The following is a 27,167-nucleotide window of genomic DNA, read 5'->3' as shown; positions in this document are numbered from 1 at the left end:
TAGCAACTAACAGAGATAATTACCTAAAGGAGGAAAACAGCAAAAGTTCGACTTATGGTAAAACCAATGTAGGGAGTGCTCCATTCTTGTTCGCGTTTAACAACGTTCGACATAATAATAAATTCAAACTGTTTGTAAACTTTGCTGACTCTTGATGGATGCGGTTGGGAGGTGTAGCAACTCCAGCATTACTAAAGACTAAAAGTTTGCCAGTCGATTTTAAAGAATATAGTCTATATACAGCAAAAAAGTTGACATAAATGGCCTGTTAACTCGTGACGATAAAGAGATAGTGTGGAAAGATAACTACCACTATAATAAGTTCTACCTTCATTTTTTGAAAATATTTTATTAACTTTTTACTATTTGTAGTAAAGTCTAATGTTTTAGAAAATCTTAAAGCTTTTGTTCATCCGAAGTGAATTAGTAGAAAATTAGCTTTTGTCTGAGTCAACACCCCGGAAGCTGAAAGAAAAGATGAAGTGTGGAACACAATGCTATGAATGAAGAGGGAAGAAAAACAGAAAAAAAAACAATAGTTACTAAGTTTCTTCTTAGAGAAGGAAAAAAGTGAAATAGAAGTTGGTCTGGATGATTAATGTTACTGTAGGTAAAGAAGGTAGAGAGAGTTTGGCATATCAAAACAGGTGAGTGAAACGAGGATGAGTATGGCATACCAAAACAGGTGAGTGAAAAGAGGATGAGTATGGCATACCAAAACAGGTGAGTGAAACGAGGATGATTGAGGAACTCTAGTAAAAAAGTTTGAACAGTTTGTAATATTTGTACGCATAACCATACATTTGCCATGACCAACAGAATATAACAAGCTATATGTTTGTTTCACAAACAGAATAGCTTGTTTTTGTGAAATGTTCTGGTTACTAGCCATTGGATTGAAATGGTAAAATAAGTGCCTACTACTGATCTATGAAATATTTATAAAACATCAGAAATGGGCTCACACATAGAATAAAATAAATAGTGTAGCTTAAATAGGCCAATAGATTTAGAAGTGAACCTGTTAGAGGTAGCAACTCCATTTTTAAGCTGTGCATTTTGCATTCATAAAAGGGTCAAGTTTGTGATGGAAGGCTACCGAACATTATGATAAAAAGCAATTCAATCGAAGCCTTAGGTTTAATCTTGTTAATGGTTGACTGCAGAATATCATATTAGTATATTCTATAGTCCAACGCTGTTTACAAAATCACAAATAAGAAAACTACAAACAGCAAGTCATTATTGAGAAACAGAAAGACTAACTAGGATATTTAAAAGACATTGGATTAGAGCGGTGAAAAACGTTTGGGAAACATTTTCAAGAAGAACAAAAATCGTAGTTGTTACTGACATTTATTTATATTTTACTAGAGTCTCTGTTTGTTGTTCAACTAGTGTATTCAGTCAGAGTAGCTATTCATTGCATGAGTTGAAATTCCAAAAAAAATACATGTGTATCTATTTTGGTATGTCAATGTTATTATGTACTGTCTATAAATATTTGCTCAGACTAGACCATATATTAGGGAACCCATGCTACTTGTTTAGCTTGTCTAGCTTAAGGGTTTATATACTGGTTTGTCTGAGACAATGTTTTAGGGGAAAAAATTTAGAGGACAAATCTGTCACATGCATTGGACTCACTACCATACTTATGAACAATATCATAGTTTTATTTAAAACAAACTATACAAAAGTCTAATAATATACTATTGTACGATTTTAAGACAAATGCCCAATCGCACCATAGACCTATTAACTATACTAGACTGGGCAATCCAATGCATCACGGCTCAGCATTGTGTCCTACTTAAATAGCCACATTCTTCACGACGTAACGTCAACGCTTTGTTCACTTGCAGCCGGTCAGGCAAGCGAGTCATCATTGTTTACATTGAAAGAATGAGAGAGACAGCTTTGTTGCTACATGTCATTTGACATAACTACTAAAGTACACAAGATATTGGTTTAAAATTTTAGATGCAAAGCTTATACACTATGCATTTCCTACCCTGCAAATTTGTAAACATAAAGTGGAATATTTCATATGTAAAGTGCCAGTAAAAATGTATATTGATCTATTAAAAAAATATTGCAAAATTATCAATGTTGCCCTATGCTATGGGCTAACATGTCAGATAGCTAGGTGTACAAATTGATTTCAAAGGCCTACACACTGGTACATCGTACACTGATTGCAGTCTGCCATGAATATAAATGTTGGGTCTTAGGTGTTATGCAAACAGCATCAGAAAATAGGTTTATGTTCACTTTATTTCTTTGTTCACTTCGCCTAGTCCAGGCCATAGTTTCAAGTAGGAAGCCATGGAAAGTGGAGCAACTACCAGCACTGGAAATGATTCGAAGGTAAATTTTACTCCAATTGTTATCAAGTGTGGTTGTGAGAGGTACCTAGATATGAAGAGCAAGAAATCTTGTGGATTTTTCCGAGATATGCATACAAATAATAGTTTTTTCCAAAATGTTTTCTTATAGTTCATTGCTGGCACTAATATTTGAAAAGTTGCTTCGCACAAAGAGGTGCCAACCGCGAAGTAGACGAAGTTTTGCCCATTTCATGAAGTTTTTCATCACCATGGCAGGTGGACATAGGCTAGTAAATGAGTATGGTGATGGCTGTGCTATATTTAGAAGTGTAGTTAAACCCAACGAAAAGATTTTTACTTTATGATGGTCTCATAATAAGATTATGAATATATGAGTTATGAGTATATGATAATATACTCATAATATGATTATAAATATATGAGTTATGAGTATATGATAATATACTCATAATATGATTATGAGTATAAGAATGCAATTATTTACTGATTATTTTGCAGGACAAGAGTAAAAATTTTTGCTGTGCATTTGGTTGTTCTAATACTCCAGCAAAAGACAGCTAACTCAGTTTCCACACCTTTCCATCGGAAGAAAAACACCGAGACATATGTAACAAGTGGATAGACGCCGTGAAACGTAAGGACTGGATGCCTTCCAAATACTCTGCGCTCGGCAGTGATCTCCTGCAGACCTCCTGGTCTGACGATGGCTGCCATACTAAAGCCTACTGCTGTACCAAGGGTGTTTGATTCTCTGCCAAAATATTTACAACCGACTCAACTAAAGCATAGCTGACTGTTATGCCGACCAACACTATCTAAATCATCTCCACCAGACCGAGATGAGCCAGTCCTGGAACCTTCACTTTGCTATGAAGAGCCAACAGCCGCCGAGCAATCTGAAGAGATCATTCCCCTCTACATAAGCGTACCTCGTACCTTGGAATAGGGAATTAAATTTTTCAAACATTTAGCGAGGCTAAGTATCTACTTCTGTACAAGCTTGGACAGGAGCATATAGAAACACTGCCCTCAAAGATTCAGGCCAAGGGAGGTTTCAACCATAATCCAGATGTCTGTAGCTTCAAATCTGCACTGAAAGCTCGACTAGTGAAAACAGACATCACACCTAGCACGAGTGCTAACTGTCTTGATTGTGATAGCTCAGATGGCTCCTGCTCCCTACTTCTCTCATCTAAACGAAGAAAAATTCATGTAGAAAGTGACGATAACTTCCATGATTATTTGGAATCAAGCAAACGGCTGGAAATCGATCTGTCAAAATCTGTCTCGAACATAGTGGAGTACATCAGTAGGTAAATACAACCAATTCCTCCAAATCTTTTACAAAACAAGAGATCTGGCACACATTGCAGCCTTGCTGCATGTGCTAAACTGCATGACTGCCCATATTGTGGTACATGATTTAGGTATGTACATGTATTTTGGTATTAGCTACTTTCACTTTTTGTTAGTGTATAGAACAGATATACAGGTAGCAGAGTGGCTTGAAATAATACTGCAGCAAATCAGTGAGATGTAGGTAAATTTATTTTACGGTTGATACATATACTTTTTATAATAATATTAACATATGATATTTATTTAGCAGGTTATGTGGTACGGAGCTTAAAACTCAACTGCAATGATTGCACCAGCTTTATAGCCTTCTGTCCAGATTTACGCACCAGGGATGATGCGATACTAATCAGTGTAAAATATGGAAGTGGTCTGTTTACACCTCATCCTGTCATCACAAAGATATGTCTAGGCTCAGAACAGATCATATGGCAGTGTGTCGACTTACAAGGAATCACTGCAGACATACACAAGCTGGTAGTCACGAAGACTCTTTCATTGGTTTTACAAAGCAATTTGCATCAGGAATTTCCATGCTCAAGTCACAGCGCAGCGTTAATTAAAACTATCACATCCAGATATGTCAGAATTAGAATTCACCATGAGGCTACAAAGGTAGCAGCTAACAAAAGTAATCTTAGATCAAAGCTCCGCCGACTGGTCGTCTTTAGTCATGTGTAGCCTGTCACAATATGTCTAGAAAAGTGTACCATTTGTCGTTTGTTTTCTACGATTTTTCTGATGCTGTTTGCATAACACTTAAGACCCAACATTTATGTTCATGGCAACTGCGATCAGTGTACCATTTACCAGTGTGTATGCATTTGAAATCAGTTTGTACACCTAGCTATTGGACATGTTAGCCCATAGCATAGGGCAACATTGATAATTTTGCAATATTTTTTGAATTGATCAATATACATTTTTACTGGCACTTTACATATGAAATATTCCACTTTATGTTTACAAATTTGCAGGGTAGGAAATGCATAGTGTATAAGCTTTGCATCTAAAATTTTAAACCAATATCTTGTGTACTTTAGTAGTTATGTCAAATTACATGTAGCAACAAAGCTGTCCTCTGTCATTCTTTCAATGTAAACAATGATGACTCACTTGCCTGACCAGCTGCAAGTGAACAAAGCGTTGACGTTACGTCGTGAAGAATGTGGCTATTTATGTAGGACACCGTGGCTTGGCATTGCCCAGTCTAGTACAAGTATAGCCCTGTAGGCCTATAGTTAATAGGTCTATGAATCGCACAATGAGAGAACTAAAAGTTATGTGCTCAATAGTGCGGGCTTTGACAACTCCCTTCTTATCACAATATGACGATTATTTTATGTCGGGTTTAAATATTGGCGGCACAAATATTAGCAAGGACTCATAAACTTGGAGCAGAGAAATATTTGCCGTTCTCGCCCCGATAAAAAGTGTAATTTCTGCTATTTTTATGGATACGTTTCATGCGTGTTTACTAATTACTGCTCGAGCTGTTCACGCTTGATATACGCTTACCGTTCTACCCTGGTATAAGCATACCGTTGCATTCGTCTTCAGCTGGATTTTATCGAAGGAATATCAAATATTGCTAGCGCTTACATAAGCACAGCAGCCGTTCTTTGAACATATTGTTCTGCAAAAACTTTAACTTGATGCATACACTGTCTATAACGAAACTTCTCAACTGGAAAGGTAATTAAAGCACCAGGTATGTACTATTTGCACATTATCTAAACATACCTTGGGTCGTATCTATCAGAATTCAAACGTGTTTATCTCTTCAAATCGCTTTTGTCACTAGTCTAACATCGAAAAAAAATGTAAAAATTTATTATTTAGTTTACGGTTAAGCGCTTGTGCAAGAAGGCTGATGGCATTGAAAGTGTTGTGTTAGCTAGCTATCAAACGAAGGTGGAGAATTCTTAGAAGACGGTTTTTGGAGATACGATTAAACCTTTTTTGCGAACTTAGCCCAAGTGTACCGTAATAACAAAAACTTATGTAAGTAAAAACAATCCTATCAAACCGGATGTTAACATAAAAATACAATAATACAACAGAATGAATGATAATACCGCTAACATCGTTTTACGTACATGTAGCGGCAAACCCAATTGAACAATTTGATGGTGTTATGCCTGAGTTAGCCAACATGAGGCTTGGGCACCATTGTTCATGCATTTTACTATGTATAATTTGCATTAACAACGGTCTGACGCCAATTTCTGTTTTGCTTAATTGCCTAAGAACTCAAGTTGCAGGTAGGCTATGCAATTGAGAAGAAACTAAACAAATCCAAAAATGACATTTTTGCCAGGTCATAACATTTATAATTTTTACTCAGGCAGTCAGTCTTAATTGCATGTAAAGTTACAATGACAATTAAAATAAATGATGCTGTTGCCATCGCTAACCCGATGGCAACCATATAGATACTGCGGTAAAATTGCTTATAAATAGCTTCAAACATGATTGGGTTAATGGAACAAAATTGTCTTGTTAAAAAAGCTTGACTGTGAAAAACTTCTTCTAAGCCACCAATTATATAATAAAGCTCAACTTCTTTTTGCGTGGTTGTTTGTTTAAAGGTATAATTTGTCATGGCCATACTGGCCAGGCCAGTCCAGAAAGGCTGTGTGCAACTCTTTTATTATGACAACAAACCTACTTGTTAAAATAAAACATGTAATAAGAAACTGCAATCCGCTGCAACGATGTAAACTGGAAGTAGGTTTGAGTTGCAAAAACATTGCATTTAGGTATATAGAAAGTTCATTAACGACTTTTAGTCAATGAAATATTATATGTTTGAACATTTCTGCTAAGCAAAATAATTTAGAGTATAGAGGACATCCTTCATTCTTTCATGGTATTGCCTACACATCATTAATAAATGTTAGATAAGTGTTGTTAATAAGTGTTGCCTCTGGTCTGGCACTACTGTCCTCTGGTGTGGTACTGCTGTTCTCTGCTGTGGTATTGCTGCCCTCTGACATGGCTATTAGATTACAGTTTTTTGAAGTTTATATATATCAAGTAATACTCTCACATAAAATCACCAGCTTACCTAACATCGCTTTGTTGCAAGGATGTGTTATGGCCAGTAAATTTTTATGACTGTCCAAACATAGGAAGGGTCGTTGGAAAGAGGTCAAAGGTTATTCAAACAAGCTGTCTCGGCGCAATAGTTCTTTACAATAGTTGGGATTGGCCAAAGTTGAAATGCACTTCTTGGATGAAGCCGGCTCATTAATGTATTCTGTTAGAGCAGTTAGACCTGCAGAGCTTGTATCTGAATAGCATAGTCTCTAGACATGTTTTGATTTTTTAAATTACTTAAATCACAATCAAGGCAGTCAGTTTTGTTAAACTGTAGTTCTAGACGCCACATTTACAGTCGTACTGAAATATATAAACATAAACTTGAGCATCCATTGAAGTTTACCCACTTGCAGATTATTTTCTGAGTTTTTGCCAAAGAGTAACAATAATAAAATCATTAATGTTATCACAATTGTTTTAATAGCTTATTTTAATTATTGTGATAGTTGTTGTATAGAAGTATTAGCAAAAGCAGTTAACATAATGGAGAAGCCCCTAAACACCAGAGACATATGCAATATTACAAAGAAAATGACACCTAATACATTAAAGGACAAGCAATAAAGACAGTCATCATCATTGTTTAGAATTTTGTTAGTTGTGTATTTTAATTGCTAGACATATAGAATAAAGAAGTAACTTGTACTGGTAATTATCAATATTGCTTACAATAGCTTAACGCCTTCACTTGTACCTGAACCTGTAATATTCAAAGTAGTTTCCACATAACAAAGCAAAAGTACACAAACTAAACACAGTCAAAATAGAATGAAATGGCAAAGAAAATTCAACACTGATGTGTGTGTGGATTCGGATAAATTATGCATAACATAATTTCGGCAATTGTACTGCAACTTGACAACCTTGCAAAGTCTTGGAAAATGATCCTTGAAAAAGCGGACATTAGGTTTACATTTCCATTCACACTTGCCTGTCTTTATGTAGTAGTTTTTTTTAATTGAAAAGAAAATAGAATTGCACTTGTAAAAGTAGTCCATGAATGGAAATGCCTAAAAAAGTCAATAGATTTCATGGTGTGAGAGAGTCAATGGATAGAGATATGTAAAGAGATCAATGGCAAAAAACATGCGCAGAGGATCAGGAAGCGATCCATTACTATGACCTTTTGCTTTTTACAAGGTTATGTCTCATCTAAATAAGCTGTGTCAACATTTCCTGGTGGGTCAGCGTGTATTTCTCTTGGACAAACTCTAGGCTGGTCATAACTTGCTAGTTTGTATAAAGCACACATTTGATTTGTAGGCATACAGAGGATGAGGTCTTGATAAGTCTAGTTCTACTCTCTTAGTTAACTATGATTAGTTTGTGGGGAAAACTGCTCTGCCTTTGTCTGGTCACCAGCTTGGTAGCAGGAGACAACTCCACCAAGGCTACTGCGTCAGTAAGTACATTGTAGTAGTACAAAAATGATACAACAAAAAATATTGAAAATGTTTTTTGTCTATAATCTGCAATTAATTCTAAATTGTTTGATTCCTCGTGATGTTTTGACTGTTCTTTCATAGCCTTACCTCCTACAGCTTGTACATCATTACAAGCATTTGAATGTTATTTATTATATCAACTAGAAATTCCTCTGTCATACAGCCCACGACCAAAGTGATATTGGAAAAAAGAAAGGGTACTGATGGTTGAGAAATGCAATATTAGCAGTCAAATAGGATAACTGCAATGGTAGCTGTAATGTACTGTGTGTCATTATATACAACAAATAGCAATAATGAAATGAAAAGATTATATGTTTATATCTCTCCTCCTGCAAAAAAAGAAATGCAATATTGGCCAATATTAGAAGTAAAATGCACTGACATTATTAGAATAACCAATATTATTTATATAGTAATAATAAAAAACCAATGCACAATTTTGTTTACATTTCAAAACGGCATTGCTAACAATATCACGAAGTTGTGATATTTATATAGATTTTTAGAAAATCTGTACTACGTAGTCATTGTCCTGTAGTCATCCAAACTTATAATTAATTATTGCAATAATCTCATTAGAACCGTTAGAAAAAATATCATCGTCATGCCTTTACTTACACTGCGTTAGATTTTTAGAAAGTCTGTACTGAGTAGTCATTGTTCTGTAGTCATCCAAACTTATAATTAATTATTGTAATAATCTCATAAGAAACGTTAAAAAATATCATCATCATTTGCTTTACTTATACTGCGTTGGACCTCAGTTAAAATGGGAAAGTATTCAAATGTGTCGGCAAATGAAAATGAAAAAATTGAAATCGGCAAAAATGAAACGATTTCTGTACTCCTATGTTAATTGCCAAAACCTTCGGCAATTCGACAATGCTATAGACTGGTGAAACGTGCACGTTAATTTTTCGTTTAGAAATTCTACTGTCATACAGCCCACGACCAAAGAGATGGCCAGAGATATTGGCGAAAAAGAAAGGGTACTGATGGTTGAGAAATGCAATATTAGCAATCAAATGGCTCTGCAGTACAATAGGATAACTGCAATGGTAGCTGTAATGTACTGGGTGTGGGTGTTATTATATACAACAATAAGCAATAATGAATGGAAAAGATGTTTATATTTTCCCCCTGCAAAAGGAGAAATGCAATAGTGGCCAATATTAGAAGTAAAATGCACTGATATTCTTAGAATAATCAATTTTATTAATATAGTAATAATAGACAAACAATACACAATTTTGTTTACATTTCAAAACGTCATAGGTAGCAATATCGAGAAGTTGTGGTATTTATATAGGTTTTTAGAAAATTTATTTAAAAAGTGTTTGGTCATGACAAACAACAACAATGAAAGGAAAATATTACACGTTTATATCTCTCCCTTGCAATAGGAGAAATGCAATGTTGGCCAATATTGTAAGTAAAATGCACTGATATTATTAAAATAACCAATATTGTTAATATAGTAATACAGCAATAATAGAAAACCTATGAGCGTTCACGCGTCTCGAAGATTTCTGCAAACTGCAGCAAAATAAAAGCTGTTATAAAAGTGTTATAAAGCTGTAGGCCTAATTTACTGTAATGTATGTAATTCAACAACAATAAAGAAATATGTTTATTATAACTCTGAAATGCAAAATTAGAAGTAAAATGGCAAGCTACTGTGTACTATACACAGTTTGAAAGTTGGTTGCGTTGAATGTAGAAAGGTTTTGATAAGCGATCTTTAACAGAAAGCGAGTAAGAATATTCACGCGTATAAAACTGTAGCAAAATAAAAAATGTTCTCGTCATGAAGGGGCGTTGTAGTTCGGCCCTAGCTTGTACATAAGTTGTAAAGAATTTCGGCTAACGTTTCAAATAATGAAACCTTCGGTGATGGGACAAAAAACACAGGCTGATAAACTGTGTACCACAATTTCGTACCTGTAAATCGGTCTACGCCTCAAACGGTCTACGTTTATTACAGAAACCTTCGAATAAATTCGATTACAAGTAAAAAATGCCATAGACTGATGGAATGAGCACGGTTTTCTCGTGAAATGCGCACTGCTAAATAGTTCTACAATCGGTCGCACGGCTTTATTGGCGTTTCAATTGTCGGTCTTAACTTTTGTTAAACCGAGCTTTTCAAGCTTTTTGTGGCAATTTTCGTTCAAATTAATCTGTCTATTTGTGTATAATCCGATCAGATGGGTAAGTTTTAAGATATTATCGTAGGTTTACAAAGACTTGGTAACATATTTAAATAGGTTTAAATGTGTTTTGTATCGTTTTTATACTTTAACGACTTTAAATTCCGATGCTTAAATTTTTTGATGAAATTTCTTGACGAGGGTTCGTCTCATTGTTGATGAATAATTTTCGTAAGTTGTGTGCACATGCATTTATCATAAAAACTCCCACACTTCCGCTCCACTCGTGTGGTCGTGGGAATACTAGATAAATGTGTTGGCTGGGTAATAAAAAGGTCTGCGCAGAAAATTAATTTTTTTAACATTTACAACAATTATCATTCTAACTTTTAAACTTTATATCATGAGAAAAGTGATTTTGTGCAGTTCAAATAAATTAGAAGAAAAAATAAAACTGTAAAGGTGTTTAAACATAAATGTGAAATCATTACAGAGTAATGGCTAAATATAGTCTATTTCGCTAAAATTACAATAAAAAATTATTTGGTATACAATTATATGATCTCTGTTTGTTTCATTGATGGCATGCAAAAATTGGCATGTCAATTTGTGCTAGTGTTGGCATGCGAAAATATCGTAGGCTATAGACGTACATAGAGTGGTATAGAAACCCATAGTCATTATCTATTGCAATCACCTCCTGGTAAAAATCGTCACCATTAAAAAATACTAACGAAACAATATGTTAACCTTAGTAACTATAAGTACCTACAATGACTTTAGTGCATTTTGTGGTTATGATCTGCAAGATAATAAACATGTACATGTAACGTTACAATGTACTACGTGCAGTACTTACCATGGGGAGTACTTACCTTTGAGACAGATGTGTAACATAAACGTTGAATCTAACTTAAATAAATTTAGTTTACTAAACACATACTTGAAGGAAATTTTAGTATGTATTTTTATAAACTTCAAACTTTTAACAAAAATTTTATCATTTATCTGTTTGCAAATCGTTTTTATTATAACGGATATACTGGAAAACGGATACAGATAACTTGCTATGGCGAGTTCAGCGAGGTATATTTTTTAATAACGTAGATAATCAATACACAAATTGCCAAAATCGATTCGTGTTCGAGGACATATTGTTCGAGATAAATTATTGTTGATATCCTGGGGCGGAACAAGTTTGCCTATCCGTAAGTCCCAAAATATTTCTCAACAGAGGGATTGTAACACCCGGGCGCATTGCCAAAATAATAGCTATAGCTGGACAGTCACAACAACAGACGAATACACACACAAACTTGAGAAATATATATATAGATAGATAAAAGTTAAACATAGACTAGAATGAGGTATTTTATATTGCTCTCTAGTGATAGTTTTCATCACATCATAAGGCACGACTCACATACTCTGGATAACGTCTCTATTGTCAGACATCCTTCAAGTCACTTAAATGTGAAATAGTAAGAGGTTAGGTGACTCCTGCTTTGTGCTTTTTTGACGTTTAGTAGGAACTTGTCTCTTCTCTAGTGTGATGACATAAACAATGTCAAGGACCAATGCTCATTTGCCCAGAAGACAGACGCGTGTGCGATAGATGAGGGTTTCATCAACTACGTAGTCACTGCTTACTGTAAATTTTCGGGAGTCATTCCTCTTGGAGTGGTTATCTTTGTAAGTTCAATTTGTTGGGTTTAACAGTTTAGATTTTATATTTTCTGTTAAGATATTATATATAGCGCTCAAGTGTCTACAGTTGAAAACATACCCTAACGCTTTTTGTAAGTTGAAATTGAATATAGTCGATTGAATATAGCTATATGTGAGTCCAAGACATAATTATTCAAGACAAGTCATACTATATGTCAGCCATGATATAGTGCCCCCTCTATTGTAATCATATGGGATATGTGTCATACGATCTGACTCATATCTACATATACATGTAAAGTGCGTCTGGCTTATGTTAGTACACAGTAACCGAAACTAGAGAAAATTTACTATGCTTTTAGATTCTCTGGTGGCTCTTTTTGTTCCTCGCTCTGGCGGTTACAGCTGATGATTTGTAAGTAGAACAGCTCATACAATGAACTACAGACTCCAGTATTCGCTATCATAAAATCATATTGTTTGATTTCTGCGCGTGACCAGTGCTAGCAATGCGCTTGTTGTACTGTGGCATTGTTCAACAAGTGATAGCAGGTGCTCTTGTCACACCGCATTCATCTACTGAATACCTGATGGAAATGGCATTTTGGTAGATAAGAAGGCTTACTTATCGATAACTAATCTTCGGTCACCTTATCCTTTTCCAACTGAACGTTCGCTATTGAGCATCATCACAATATTATCACTCTTCAGTCATAAGTTCATAGTCAAGTCCTGTCACCTTCGTAGGCATGTTCATCACAGCAATTTCCTTGTTCTGCATTCAGTATTTCCTTGTTCTGCATTCCTAACTCTTGTCTACTGCTTATGTTTTCAATATCCTTTAAAACTCATACAAAATTTATGTAATGGATTTAGTTTTTAATTGTTGTTACAACGGTCAATAAGTTATTAATAATATTTATTGCTGGCCTGTCACCTCTTTGTAGCTTCTGCCCTTCTCTGACAGTCATGGCGAAGGTTTTGAGGATGAGTGACAACATAGCTATATCCTTTTTACTGCTATTTAAATGGTTGTAGACACTGCCCAAGTTCTATCAGTATTATTTTATAGCTTTATCCCTGCATTATTTCTGCAAATATTCATATTCGCTGTTCTTATACATATATATATCTTATCTATATTTCTCAAAGTTTGTCGTTTTGAATGTCTGGCTATAGATCTTAAAATCTTGGAATTAATATTCCATGCCGAAGAAGACTACAGAAATCGAATTGCTAGCTTGCCAATATAAGTCATTATATTAGAGCAAATACCCATAGACCTATTAACTACGTATACTGTATAGTTAATAGGCCTATGCAAATACCTAACTGCTTTGCGTATGACGTATAGCATAATGTCACGAGAAGCTGTTCGCTCACATTATTAAACTGGCTAATAGCGAGCAACTCTCACTACTTCTCATTGTTTATAAGACAAAACACTTTTTTCATGATATGTAGCTTGAAAGTTAGAATGGCAAATGTTGTGTATGTTAAATACAAATCAATTTTCTGTCCAAAGACTTTTACATTACCCGGGCAACGCCGGGTGGCACAGCTAGTATATAAAGAGGTGAGAGTTAACCACATAGCCTTCGCAGATGACATGGTTTTCCTTGCTGAGAGCCCTGGTAATCTGGGAAGGCTATTCAGTCGGTATGCAGAAGAATTGGGGAAGGTTGGCCTGGAGGTGAACCCAGCCAAATGCGCCTCTGTGAACATTACAGTTCATAAGCGAAAAGCCGGTAGGAGATGGGTAGTCAATCCTGATCCCATCAAGCAAAACAGAGTTCGCATATTCCACCTTTAGCTGCAGGCGAGACATATAAGTACTTGGGTGTGTACATCGGGGTGTCTCGTCGGGTTGAAAGAGAGCAATTATACACCCAGACCATCGGCTCTCTTACAAAGTGGTTGCAAAGGGTTACTGATGCACCACTCAAACCCCAGCAGCGAATGCAAATTCTCCGTGTTCATCTACTGCCTAAGCTCCATCACAGCTTAGTGCTGGGCGATCCTGCGAAGGACCTCCCTCTGAGGTTGGATGTTCTTGCGCGCCGTACTGTGTCTAAGTGGTTACACCTTCCCCACGGTACCACCACCGGGTACTTTCATGTCCGAGTTGGGAAAGGTTTGGGAGTGCCCTCATTCAGTGAATTGCGAGAGGCAAGGGAGAAGAGGCTCTCTAAGCTTCTCGGGTATGAGGCCTGGGTATCCGACTGGCTCCTCAATCAAAGCCGGTGGGGGAAAGGCATTTGCGTTTCCTGCGCCCAGTTCCATCTAGACCCCCAGACTCTCCCATCCGGCAGTCAAGCGCGGGTGTCTCGGAGGGGCGGTTTTTCAGTTGGCCCTGATACTGGGATGCCCCGCAGGGCTGTGTGGCCCGTCAAGAGCTTTAAGGAAAAGCTACATGAGTCGGTGGATGGTCGTGGCTTGCGTTACCGTGATCTAGTACCACAGGCTCATCAATGGTTGATGTCGAACAGTGTGGTCGGCCGGAGTGGTGCACAGTTTATTAGGGGAATCCTCTTGAGGATGAACCTAGTGCCCACTCCGGCGAGATGGTGTCGGATTGGTCTCCTTCCTTCTGACACCTGCCCGCACTGCGGTCCCGGTCATCGGGCCACGCTAGGTCATGTGATGCAAAGCTGCGCTCTCACGCATGGATTACGAGTAAGAAGACACAATCTCGTAACCAAGTACGTCGCTTAGAAGCTACGCTATTTGGGCTTCCTCTGCAGAAAGGAGCCCATCATTCCCATTGCCCAAACTTTCTGTAAACCTGACCTGGTAGCCTGGTGGGATGAACAGGCATATGTGGTCGACACAGCCATCACAGGAGGAGCATGGGACCCTGATAAGGCTCATGAGGAGAAGGTCAGGAAGTATGATTGCCGAGAGGTCACCCGATGAGCAAGGAGTGAAAACAGGGAGGTCACCGTCTATTATGGCAGTGCAACTCTCAACTGGAGAGAGGCGGTGAGCCCAGCTAGTGCAGGTTTTCTGCGCACTCTTGGCTTCACCAATCATGACTTTAAGATCTTGTCATGCCGCACGCTGGACGGTGGATGGGCAATATGGTGTATGTTCTGAGATTACGGTGAGTGCTAGTCTGTCGGCCCGCCTGCGGGAGGTGATGTTGGGGGGCCGGCGCGGCCCTCCTGTGGTGGTGTCCGGCTCAGGTTAGGCATTACCTTCCCCTAAGGTGGGTCACAAGACTCTTATATTGAGTTTCAGTGTTCGATGACGAGTGTATGAACTGTCCATCCCGACTGGGCCTGCCGAGCACCGAAAGCCTGCCGCCAAGCAAAGGCGGGAAGTTGCGCAATTGCGGTGGGTAGTGGGAACTCGCATCCGGCACACTGTTCACCCCCGGCGCCAGGACCTGCTGGGTGACGTCTGGATCTTACCATCCGGGCTCAGGAGTTCCGTGGCCCAAGGAGCATGTGGTAGTTGACACCTTATACCACAGCTAAAGGTCGTTAATCTATAATATCTGCAAATAAGCGCGCTGCAAAACATAGCACAAATAGTAAAAGTTTTTTTATATTAAGAAAATAACATAAAAAGTAAAATTGTTTACTTCAGCAGATGTGATAGCGTAGAAGCCCCTGGTTTTGCTTAACCAGGTGTTGTCTATAAAAATTACTGCTACTCTACATATCTGCCTTAAATGCTGTCTCCAAAAAGACTTTGCTGCTATACGACGCTGCCTTGCTGAAAGACTTCAACAGTGAGCCATGACATGGTGCTCATCACATGTATGCAGTATTTTACTGTCCTCTTGTGACACATTACAGTGGTAGTATCAGAGGCTCCATGTAGAATACTCAGGTGCATTACAGTGGTAGTATCAGAGGCTCCATGTAGAATACTCAGGTGCATTACAGTGGTAGTATCAGAGGCTGCACGTAGAATACTCAGGTGCATTACAGTGGTAGTAACAGAGGCTCCATGTAGAATACTCGGGTGCATTACAGTGGTAGTATCAGAGGCTCCATGTGGAACACTCGGGTGCATTACAGTGGTAGTATCAGAGGCGCCATGTAGAATACTCGGGTGCATTACAGTGGTAGTATCAGAGGTTTCATGTAGAACACTCGGGTGCATTACAGTGGTAGTATCAGAGGCTCCATGTAGAACACTCGGGTGGCAGTCACATTAACTGTCAAGGAAGTTGCTTCCTTTGCCATTTGTTTTGCTTTTATAATGTACATGTATTCCCTAAACTGATACTTTCCCTGACTATAAATGCTACACGGGGTAACACTTTTGGCATTCGGCAACGGAGCTCCTGACATCTTCTCTGCCATCGCTGCCATTGGAAATATGAAGAATGGAAGTGATGCTGGTTTGGCTTTTGGAGCTCTTCTGGGTAAGTCATTCAGTACTCTAGTGTAATAACAAATCCGGGCCAAGGTCTCTGATAGCCTACAAACATCCAGATCTTGTCACAGAATATATGTGGATAAACCAGACATTAAAAGGTTGGCAAAACAACAAATAAAATAAAAATGATAAAACAACTTCACCGTCTTAGTTTTTTGATACATTTCTGATGTTTTGTGTAGTGCTATTTCCATGTTTCAGCTAAACAGCATTCTCTGCAAACAAACCACCGGAATTAATTGGTTGTGAGAAATTAAAGTGAAATTTGCATCTGCTAATAATAAATTATCCAATCAGATTTGAGGGTTGGCTGTACTTTGCTAAACTTAGTTGAGCCTGACTAATGCTTTGAGAGTTTCAACTTGTTGGAACCCGTTCCTCTCCAATGCGTCATTTGCTGATATGGAATACTTAACATTGTAGCAGTTATTGTTAGTATTAATCGGTTATTATGAAGCAAACTTTGTCATAAAACTAGTCAAAAAGAAATGGAAAGTTACATACTTTTCTGTACAAAATGACACTTGACGCTCAAACCTCTCATCATTGCCTTAACACATGCATTTGCCAGCATATCATTTAATATTTCTGCAAGCACTTGATTTTACTCTCAAAGTAGTTTCCAACATGAGCAATGAAGATTCTCCAAGTATCACAGGTCGGTGTCAAAGAGGTCGGTGACAATAGAAAATATGACAAACAAAAATAAAGTAATCTACAAGATTAGTTTAAACTTTACATAGTTTAAGATAGACTGAGTTCTATCACATATCTCTATCCCCACCTCTGAGTCTACGCATGAAGTCTACACTTCCTCCCATGTATCTATAAGGTAAAGTAACAGTAACAATCTCTTTACTAGTGATAACTTTATTAATTTAGTGTTTATATTCAGCTTTTTACAAAGTTTTATATGAAGTTATTTTAATGCTACGCGTAATTGTCTGCGGTATTTATCAAGGAGTTATCATAGGCTCTTTGGTTGTGGAGGGAATAACAGTGTGTTCTTACAGGAATATTTGCTCTAACAGGTGATGGCTTTAGCATATGAAGCTGATTTTCAAATGAATTAATTTCATATGTAGAGGCTTGGCTGTATATACACAACATCGCATACGATAGAAGAGGGTCATGTTTATAGATTATTTTCTTCTTTAGCTACTTATAAGAACTCTGGAACAGAGCTTCTCTGTAGGCTTCAATTTTACTGAGTTTCTCAACTCACTTGACAAGCCAATATTATGTTCTTTTTACAAAAAAACCGTTTCTTCTAATATCAAATATCAGCAAAAGTGTGTTTTTCAAGTTTTATAGCTCTTTTCTAAGCTATAATAATTTCTAGAGTTGCACATTAGATATTAACAAGAAATGAGATGATTTTGACAGAGAAGCGCACTAGCCAGGGATATAAGAGTTACGTTTGGGCTTGTTTCAAAGTCTATGATCACAGCATAACCCTGCATTTAGCGGCTGAAGATTTTTAACATATTCAAGCAACTACAAGAAATGCGATGTAATACACACAATAGGTTACACGTAAATGACCCATTGGACTCCAAGGGAGCTCTCCATGCAGGAACATTTGACTTTATCAGCAGTAGATAGTGCTCATTCGCCTAGGGATGTATTTATTATTGTTAAGCAATACTTCTCTGCTCTGTATCTTATCTTCTAATGACCTTGAAGAGTGTCAGTATGGGGAAATATTAAGCCTACAGGTAGACTTTATCCAAGAAAGAAGTCAATATGGCTATTTTCATACAGTGTTCATCATACCATTAGGTACTCAACCTCACTATTGCAGGGGCTGGTGTGTTTGTGACAGCGGTTGTATCGGGCGCTGTCATCATATCTAAACCATTCCAGTGCATGGAAAGGCCTTTGTTAAGAGACATCACCTTCTATATAGGCGCTGTTTTCTACACCTTCTATATCATGCAAAGCAAGAAGATCAATACTCTAGAGGCTGTTGGTACGTTTGTTTCCTTCATTTGATGCAGAATGTAGTGGCAAAGCTATTTTACTCCCACAAAAATTTTACCTGTTAGTCATGCTATTCAATAAAATTCACCGCGACCAATTCAATCACTTTCAAACTAAGGGTTGTCTTCCTCGCGTAAAGGGCTTTAACTGTTAACAGTGCTGCCAAATAAAATTTAAAATTCATCAGAATCTCTCACTCAATAAATTATAAAATAAGAGTTGTCTACCTTCCACATAATTGCTTCGTTTTTTAACTCCAATGCTGATAAAAAAACTGTTTTTCTCGATGCATTTCTCACATGATGGTGGTTACCACCGTTATTGTTGCGCTAAATATTTGCTGATGGATAACCTTGGTTTCTATTGTTCTGTTGTAGGCTTCCTGATTATCTACATAGCGTATGTGCTAGTGGTGGTCATTGGAAGGTATATCAGGAAGCAAAGCCAAACTCCTGACAGTCAGCCTGTTGTAGGAGATAGGAATGATCATAGACACCCAGGTACAAGAATAAAAAACTATCTAATTTTTTTCCAGTTTGTGTTGCATTTTTATTTTAAATGTGCTGTATAAAAACATCGTATACTTGCAAAAATTAGGAGTTATCTGCTGCTAGAAATAAGGAAAACAACTCATATATGTGGTGGTACAGCTCCCAATGTTTGGAGCTTTGTTTGGAGAGATAAATAGCAAAAAGAGTTGTTTCCAAAATCAGGCTTGATACTAAAACCTGCTCCTACAGATGAATAGGTCATATGGAAAACCAACAGCTACCTATAGTATATACAATGTTCTGTGAGCTTCATTTATCTGTCCAGGATTCTATCTTTGTTACAATGAGCGCATGGCCATGGTGTTTCTAACTAAATCGAGGGGTAGGTTTTCTCTTTTTCAAAAGATTTCCATTTATTCACCATCTCTAATGGTTGTGCTACCACAGAAACTGTACACTCTCTCGTTAACACTTACAGTTGCTGTCTTGGATACAGACCCGAATGCTCCAACAACTATGAGCAAACACCTCGCAGAAAGTATGTGATAAACAGCACTTTTTACTCTGTTCAGGTTATTATAGTTGTAGTTAATATACGTTCAAACTTGCCTCTCTAATGTCTTTCATTCCCATAGTGCTTGACATAGTTATAATCTTTACTATAATTGGAGCCATGTCTGTCTGTTTGTGCGAAGCCACGGTAAGATATTAGGGAAAAACATGGGTTGCACGGCAATCGAACTTGGATATTCAGCTTAGTAGCCAGGCACGCAACAACTGTGTCACTCAAACACCTTGCTGCATTGTGGAATAATTTTGCGATTAACTATTACACATGATGATCTCTCATGGTGCACCGGATTACTAGTAAACACTATAAAAAGGAATAGATGACTAATAGGCATGCCTACATATACATTTATTATTTTATTGTGGGGGCTGAATCTCTCATTTCCAGTGTCTATATATTTGTATACATGTATCTTCTGTTATAGCCCATATGCAGGGTAAAACTGTTGGCTGTAATTCCCATCAGGAGCTTTAACAGATTTTGGAAATATAGTTTTTCAATCAGTGACGCTATTCATATATAACATTTGCAAGTGCTGCGTGTAGTGTAGTGGCTTGTCTCTGGTTTGCAATGCAGAGGCGGACTATGATGAAGGTAGCAAGCTGCACCATGGTCACCACCACCAAGATACTCACTACCACAATATTCAAGAAAGAGGTGAGCTGTTCTTTATGGAAGCATTCAGTACTTCTCATGCCATTATGATAAAATATAAAGTTGAGCTTGATCTCTTCTCATGACCTTATGACCTTATGTTATGAATATCTAGGCAGGAGGGAAGCTACTGATAATAAAGCTATTACAGGTAACTGCAGACTAGTAGCTAGTTGGTTATTTTCGCTCTGTTATGGACTCAACTGTGGCTCGCTTCACCTCGCAATCTTGCAACGTACACAGGACAAACTGCCATAGAGAATTTAAGCCACGAAATTTCTAGCTGTGAGAAAATGCTTTTGTAGATTGAAGGGGCTGCTTTTATGTACACCTGCTATATTTTAATAAGATGTTTAAGCTAGGATATTTGTCCTTCGACTTGTCAGGTCGTTATATAATCACGCTTGTTCTAAAATACAGCTGGATTACTGGTGTTGGGGAATATCTAGTTACTATCATCCTAGCTTTGCTTTTCTGCCCTTACTTTAGTCCTGTCATCATCATATACTCATAAATCAATTTTGTTGGGGAGGAAAAACTTGCTTCAACCCTCCGCTTCATGCTAATGCGACTAACTTCATTTCTACTGAGTCAGTGTTGGTGATTAAAACTTTCGAAATGCAAAACTTAGCATTCTATGGACATATAAGTTTTCTTATCAACCCAGAGGAAATTCACTGCCATAGAGGTCCATGAAATCGCTGTGTTGTATTTTACTCCAGAGTCTGGAGAGACTGAGCCTCTGTTGCCAGGCCAACATGAAGAAACGAGTGCCGTGAAGGAGTTCCTAGATGCTATAAATCCAATATGCAGGGAGGAGTGGATGGACAAGAAATGGTACGGCAAGGTCTACATGATAGTCAAAGTAAGAGCATGATTTAATGCCAACCTTAGTTATTGTGTATCTCAAGACTTTGTAAGTTGTATTCTCTTGTAACCACTTTGTAATTCCATTTAATGTGAGATCTGCTACCATCTCTCTTTTAATCGTTTGGTGCTTGGATGTTGTTTTCTTTCTTAAACAATTTGTAAGTTGTGTTCTCACTGAAGCGCCATGCGCATCATGTCTTCTCTTAGTCACTTGTCTTCATTATCACTTTTTGTAATTTCCTTTGCTTTATATGTTATGAATTTATTTAACTTAAGTGAAGTTTTGTAGATGTGGTGCATTACTAGCATAGTTCATATTACTAGCTTAGTCCATATTATTAGCGTAGTCCATATTACTAGCATAGGTAGTTCATATTACTAGCATGATTTATATTACTAGCGTAGTTCATATTACTAGCATAATTTATATTACTAGTGCAGTTCATACTACTAGTGTAGTTAATATTACTAGCGTAGTTTATATTACTAGCGTAGTTTATATTACTAGCATAGTTCATATTATTAGAGTAGTTAATATTACTAGCGTAGTTCATATTATTAGCGTAGTCCATATTACTAGCATAGTCCATATTACTAGCATAGTTCATATTACTAGCATAATTTATATTACTAGCGTAGTTCATATTACTAGCGTAGTTCATATTACTAGCATAGTTTATATTACTACCGTAGTTTATATTACTAGCATAATTTATATTACTACCGTAGTTTATATTACTACCGTAGTTCATATTACTAGTGTAGTTTATATTACTAGCATAGTTCATATTACTAGCGTAGTTCATATTACTTGCGTAATTCATTTGTCTCCCTTGTATGAACATGTCACCAATTAAACCACCCAAATTGCTCTATTATTTTCGTTTCATCTGATGTTCTTTAATAATTCTTTTCCTCTGTCATCCCCTTACACTTGACCTGTAATCTACCTGTATACTTAGTTTGCCTCACTGTGTATGGATAAAAACACATCTGACTATCAAATGATTACTGCCAATAGAGTGTTTGATTTACTGTGAAACGTCATCTGTTGATTTTACATGATTCTACAGGCACCAATACAATTTATTTTGACGATTACATGCCCGGTTGTTGATGAGGAGTCTGAGAAAAACAACTGGAATCGTCACCTCTCAGCACTCCAGATCCTCATCGGACCCATCTTCAGCATTTTTGCAACTAATCAATACGGTAAGTATTTTCACTATTGCTATTTCTAACTTTGTTATAATACTAAACCTTTCATACCCAATAAGTCAGTAAAATGTTTTACACCTGTCAACCTCTGACATCAAAAACTAAACATTGCATGATTGCATGAGGTCATAATTCTTTCTAATCAACCTTGCCAAAATGTTTGACATGCTCGTTATTATGAGTTTCTCCTTGACCCTCTGTAACCCTGCATGACATTGTGTTGTTCTTCTCAGGTGTTATGTTAGGCGATAAATTTCCACTTTGGGCTTTGTTTCTGTGTGTCTTCGCTGTCTTATCTGCTCTTTCTTTCTATACTTCATCAAATGCCACTCCTCCAAAATGGCACAAGGTGAGTCGTAGAATGAGTCATTGTATGCTCGTGTCGGCGTGTGCATACACGGTCATGTCTCTGTGTGCATACACGGTCATGTCCTGTGTGCATACATGGTCATGTCCTGTGTGCATACACGGTCATGTTTCTTTGTGCATACATGTACATGTATTTGTGTGCATACACGTGCATGTCTCTGTGTACGCATACACATGGGTGTGCAGCAATACAAACCCATGCGTTGTATGTCCGCAGTGCACACATATGGACCCACATAGTTTGTACTGTCATGTTTCTTCTGAGCTTTAGCAACATGAAGGCCAGGGTTGGGACTATTTACACATTATAAATGTCATTTGAATATTGCTCATAACTCACCACTAGTGCAGCTGTAATGCTGTTGCCATCAACTACTAATGCAGCTGTAATGCTGTTGCTACCTACCATTAATGCAGCTGTAATGCTGTTGGTACCTACCACTAGTGCAGCTGTAATGTTGTTGCTATCAACTACTAATGCAGCTGTAATGCTGTTGCTATCAACCACTAATGCAGCTGTAACGCTGTTGCTATCAACCACTTGTGCAGCTGTAATGCTGTTGCTACCCACCATTAATGCAGCTGTAACGCTGTTGCTATCTACCACTTGTGCAGCTGTAATGCTGTTGCTATCAACCACTAATGCAGCTGTAACGCTGTTGCTATCAACCACTTGTGCAGCTGTAATGCTGTTGCTACCTACCAATAATGCAGCTGTAATGCTGTTGCTATCTACCACTTGTGCAGCTGTAATGCTGTTGCTATCAACCACTAATGCAGCTGTAACGCTGTTGCTATCAACCACTTGTGCAGCTGTAATGCTGTTGCTACCTACCAATAATGCAGCTGTAATGCTGTTGCTACCTACCAATAATGCAGCTGTAATGCTGTTGCTACCTACCATTAATGCTGCTGTAACGCTGTTGCTATCAACCACTTGTGCAGCTGTATTGCTGTTGCTACCTACCACTTGTGCAACTGTAATGCTGTTGCTACCTACCATTAATGCAGCTCTAATGCTGTTGCTATCAACCACTTGTGCAGCTGTAATGCTGTTGCTATCTACCACTAGTGCAGCTGTAATGCTGTTGCTATCTACCACTTGTGCAGCTGTAATGCTGTTGCTACCTACCATTAATGCAGCTGTAATGCTGTTGCTATCAACCACTATTGCAGCTGTAACGCTGTTGCTATCAACCACTTGTGCAGCTGTAATGCTGTTGCTACCTACCACTTGTGCAGCTGTAATGTTGTTGCTACCTACCACTAATGCAGCTATAATGCTGTTGCTATCAACCACTATTGCAGCTGTAACGCTGTTGCTATCAACCACTTGTGCAGCTGTAATGCTGTTGCTATCTACCACTTGTGCAGCTGTAATGCTGTTGCTATCAACCACTAATGCAGCTGTAACGCTGTTGCTATCAACCACTTGTAAAGCTGTAATGCTGTTGCTACCTACCACTTGTAAAGCTGTAATGCTGTTGCTACCTACCATTAATGCAGCTATAATGCTGTTACTACCTACCACTAATGCAGCTGTAATGCTGTTGCTATCAACCACTTGTGCAGCTGTAATGCTGTTGCTATATAGTAAAACCATGACATACAATGTTTATTTGTTCCTATAGTTGTGTTACATGTCAAAACTGTCATTTGTTGGAGCCAATACTCTTACTAGGATATAATTATTTTGTTTAATCTGTTTCAGTGCATATATGCATATTATTAATGTATTTATTCATATTACAACTTTCTCTTTGCATCATGATTAATGTTAATATACATTTACCTTTACATTTAATTACATTTTTATCTATTGTATGAATAACAGGCTCCACAAACTACTTTTTATGTGTTTCATTATTGCTATTGCCATTTTAGGCATTGTCCTTCCTCGGCTTTATCGTGGCATGTGTATGGATCTACTGCATAGCAAATGAAATAGTCAACATTTTGCAGGTTAGTCGGTTTGGCATCACTAATCATTGTAGGTGGAGATAACTTTTACATAACGGTTAGTGACTACTAATGTCCCATAATGTACTATACGTATAAGAAAATTATTCTTTGTCTGCGGTCTGAAAGTTGTAGAGACTTGTTTTTATATCTACTGAAGGAAAATCTCAATACTATAATATAGTATTGCATATATTATATGCATTAACTGGATGCCTGGCGTTGCACGGGTAATAAAAAAGTTCTTGTAGAGAAAATTTATTTTTAATCAACATACAACATCAACATTTACCATTCTAACTTTTAAATGAAGGTGTTTGTTTATTTCAGTGTACTCAGTTTATTTGTGTGTAATACAGTACCAGCTGCAGTGCCTAGTACAGATCTATACTGATTGCAATAGTCTTGTTGGCTATATGAGTTTTTAGTACTTTTTTCACTTAGGGGGCATGCATTTTTCTTCTGGTACGGCTTCAGGGATTTTTCTTCTGGTATGCCTTTACACATAACGCTAGCTGCAGTCAAGTGGTTAATGTGGAGCCCTGAAATATTGGTAGGCCTATGTATTCCAAGTACGGTATGTGTCAAATTTTTTCCATGGTGTAGCAAGTTGGACGGTGTAGTTTATTGAATAAATAGATGTCTGCAAAACTGGGGATTGTGAGCTCTAATCCAGTTCGCAGCGGATTTTTTATTCCTAAAACTTTATCCCCATAGCTGGACAGACAGAAGTGTGGACGGAAAGCAGGGTTGACAAAAAATATCGATATTTAAAAAAATATCATATCACTGATATCATGATATTTATTGATATTTATGATATTTTTGAAACAAATGACATATTTGAAAAAATTTGAAGCTAGGTTGAACTTATATGGTGTTAACATTGTGATTGATGTATTTTCTAGGTTGTATGGGACCATTCAGCAATGTTTAATACCAAACACTTGATTTATTGTAGGCCTAGTATAATAATAATATTTATAAATATGCAAATGTTCGTCAAACATTGGATTGGAAATCATGACACGAATGCGAAGTGCAAACAAAATAGTGCAAATAGTAAATACACCACTATGATAGTCCAAGCATGCTCAATGTCCTACTCTTGTCTAGTTTGGGCATTTGTAAACAAACACCAACTTGCCAGCCTTCACTACACCGAAACAATTTCTCAACTTGCTGTGAACCAGTCCACATGATGAAAACACACACTCAACACTAGCAGTCAGAGTTATATCATCACATTTGTAGATTTTATACTGAGCCAGAATCCTTTGATGCTATTCATTGAATGATTTTAACTGAAAATGATGAGATGAGTTAGTCTATGTCTCTGTCATCTCAGTGTAATGTGCTTACAATTCTGTCTCTGGGTGTCAGATTGTTCAATTCAAAATCATGGATTATGAATTTCAAAGGGTTTTCAGCAGGCTGGTCTTTCAATAAGGCAATAAAATATAACAGTTTAACATGAGATGAGATAATCAGGTTAGGGAGATAGTACTGGGATGAAGGAATACAATTTAGAGCTGAAAAACTCTTCTCAACTCAAACACTAATTAATTGGTATAACCAATGTCACTGCCTTGGTCTGGCTGTCTTTGTTTGTCCATGTTGGGTAAGCCTATTAGGCCCCTATGCAAGTATTTGATGATTTTAGATGTTATTTAATGTTTTTAGACTCTCATATCGATTTTTTTGACCCAAAAATATCATATCTATCGATGATATATATCAAGCGATATATATCAAACCAACCCTGACGGAAAGACGGACAAACATTAAGATTTATATATATATATAACAGATCTGTCTGATATATATAAAGGTGTCTGATATTAATATAACTTAATATATATATATATATATATATATATATATATATATATATATATATATCAGACACCTTTATATATATAAGGTTATTATATACAATATATAAAGGTTAGACACCTTTATATATATTGTTGTTATATATATAAAGGTGGCTGATATACGTATATCAGACACCTTTATATATATAAAAACAAAAGTCCGGAACCTTTAGACCTTAGACAAAGAATAGTTTTCTTATCATATATCTTTTTTCTGAATATTCATAATTCTATTTTTAATCTTTGCCTTTCAATAACCTCTTCTTTAATTAGTGTATTACATTTGACATCTTTTTCCTACAAAGACTTATTATTGAACAAAGCAAACACCATTCCTTCTACTATATATAGTCTTGTTTACTTACTGCCTTTTGGAAAGGAGCATTATTGTTATTATTGTTTCACTCTAAAACTAAAACTTAGTAGAGAGCATTCCTTTATTACAACTAAAAATTCCTCCGCCGTTATTAAACATCATCAGTGTTCTTAGACATTTGTCACGCAGTTCTTGCAAGCTGGCAATATTTTTTTAGCTATGTGGATTTTCTGGCAGCATCTGGTTTTTTCAACAGATTCTACTTCGTAAATTGTATTATTTGTTCCATTGAATCTGTTTTGGTTTCACTTGGATAACCCATTTTTATATATATTTATTCACATTTATTCATATATACATTTTTATAAACACTTGTACCCTTTATGACT

At 37.0% G+C, this 27,167-nt stretch overlaps 1 protein-coding gene across 1 annotated transcript in view; it reads left to right on the top strand.

Annotated features, from left to right (window-relative positions):
* Positions 1–5,232: 5,232 nt before the first annotated feature.
* Positions 5,233–27,167, top strand: part of LOC137390083 (mitochondrial sodium/calcium exchanger protein-like) — a 29,628-nt gene continuing 7,693 nt past the window's right edge. The window contains exons 1-15 of the mRNA XM_068076331.1: positions 5,233–5,402; positions 8,076–8,214; positions 11,959–12,102; positions 12,441–12,493; positions 13,026–13,083; positions 16,342–16,456; positions 18,275–18,442; positions 18,831–18,953; positions 19,423–19,482; positions 20,092–20,172; positions 20,285–20,320; positions 20,892–21,034; positions 22,113–22,251; positions 22,491–22,606; positions 24,511–24,588. Of these exons, the coding sequence (XP_067932432.1) occupies positions 8,128–8,214; positions 11,959–12,102; positions 12,441–12,493; positions 13,026–13,083; positions 16,342–16,456; positions 18,275–18,442; positions 18,831–18,953; positions 19,423–19,482; positions 20,092–20,172; positions 20,285–20,320; positions 20,892–21,034; positions 22,113–22,251; positions 22,491–22,606; positions 24,511–24,588 (1,401 nt within the window). The 5' untranslated portion in view covers positions 5,233–5,402; positions 8,076–8,127. The remainder of the gene's footprint in view (positions 5,403–8,075; positions 8,215–11,958; positions 12,103–12,440; positions 12,494–13,025; positions 13,084–16,341; positions 16,457–18,274; positions 18,443–18,830; positions 18,954–19,422; positions 19,483–20,091; positions 20,173–20,284; positions 20,321–20,891; positions 21,035–22,112; positions 22,252–22,490; positions 22,607–24,510; positions 24,589–27,167) is intronic.

The sequence above is a fragment of the Watersipora subatra genome, chromosome 3 (genome assembly GCF_963576615.1).
Source record: "Watersipora subatra chromosome 3, tzWatSuba1.1, whole genome shotgun sequence".
Lineage (NCBI taxonomy): Eukaryota > Metazoa > Bryozoa > Gymnolaemata > Cheilostomatida > Watersiporidae > Watersipora > Watersipora subatra.
The sequence above is the reverse complement of the archived record's forward strand: the minus strand, read 5'-3'. Positions and strand labels throughout refer to the sequence as shown.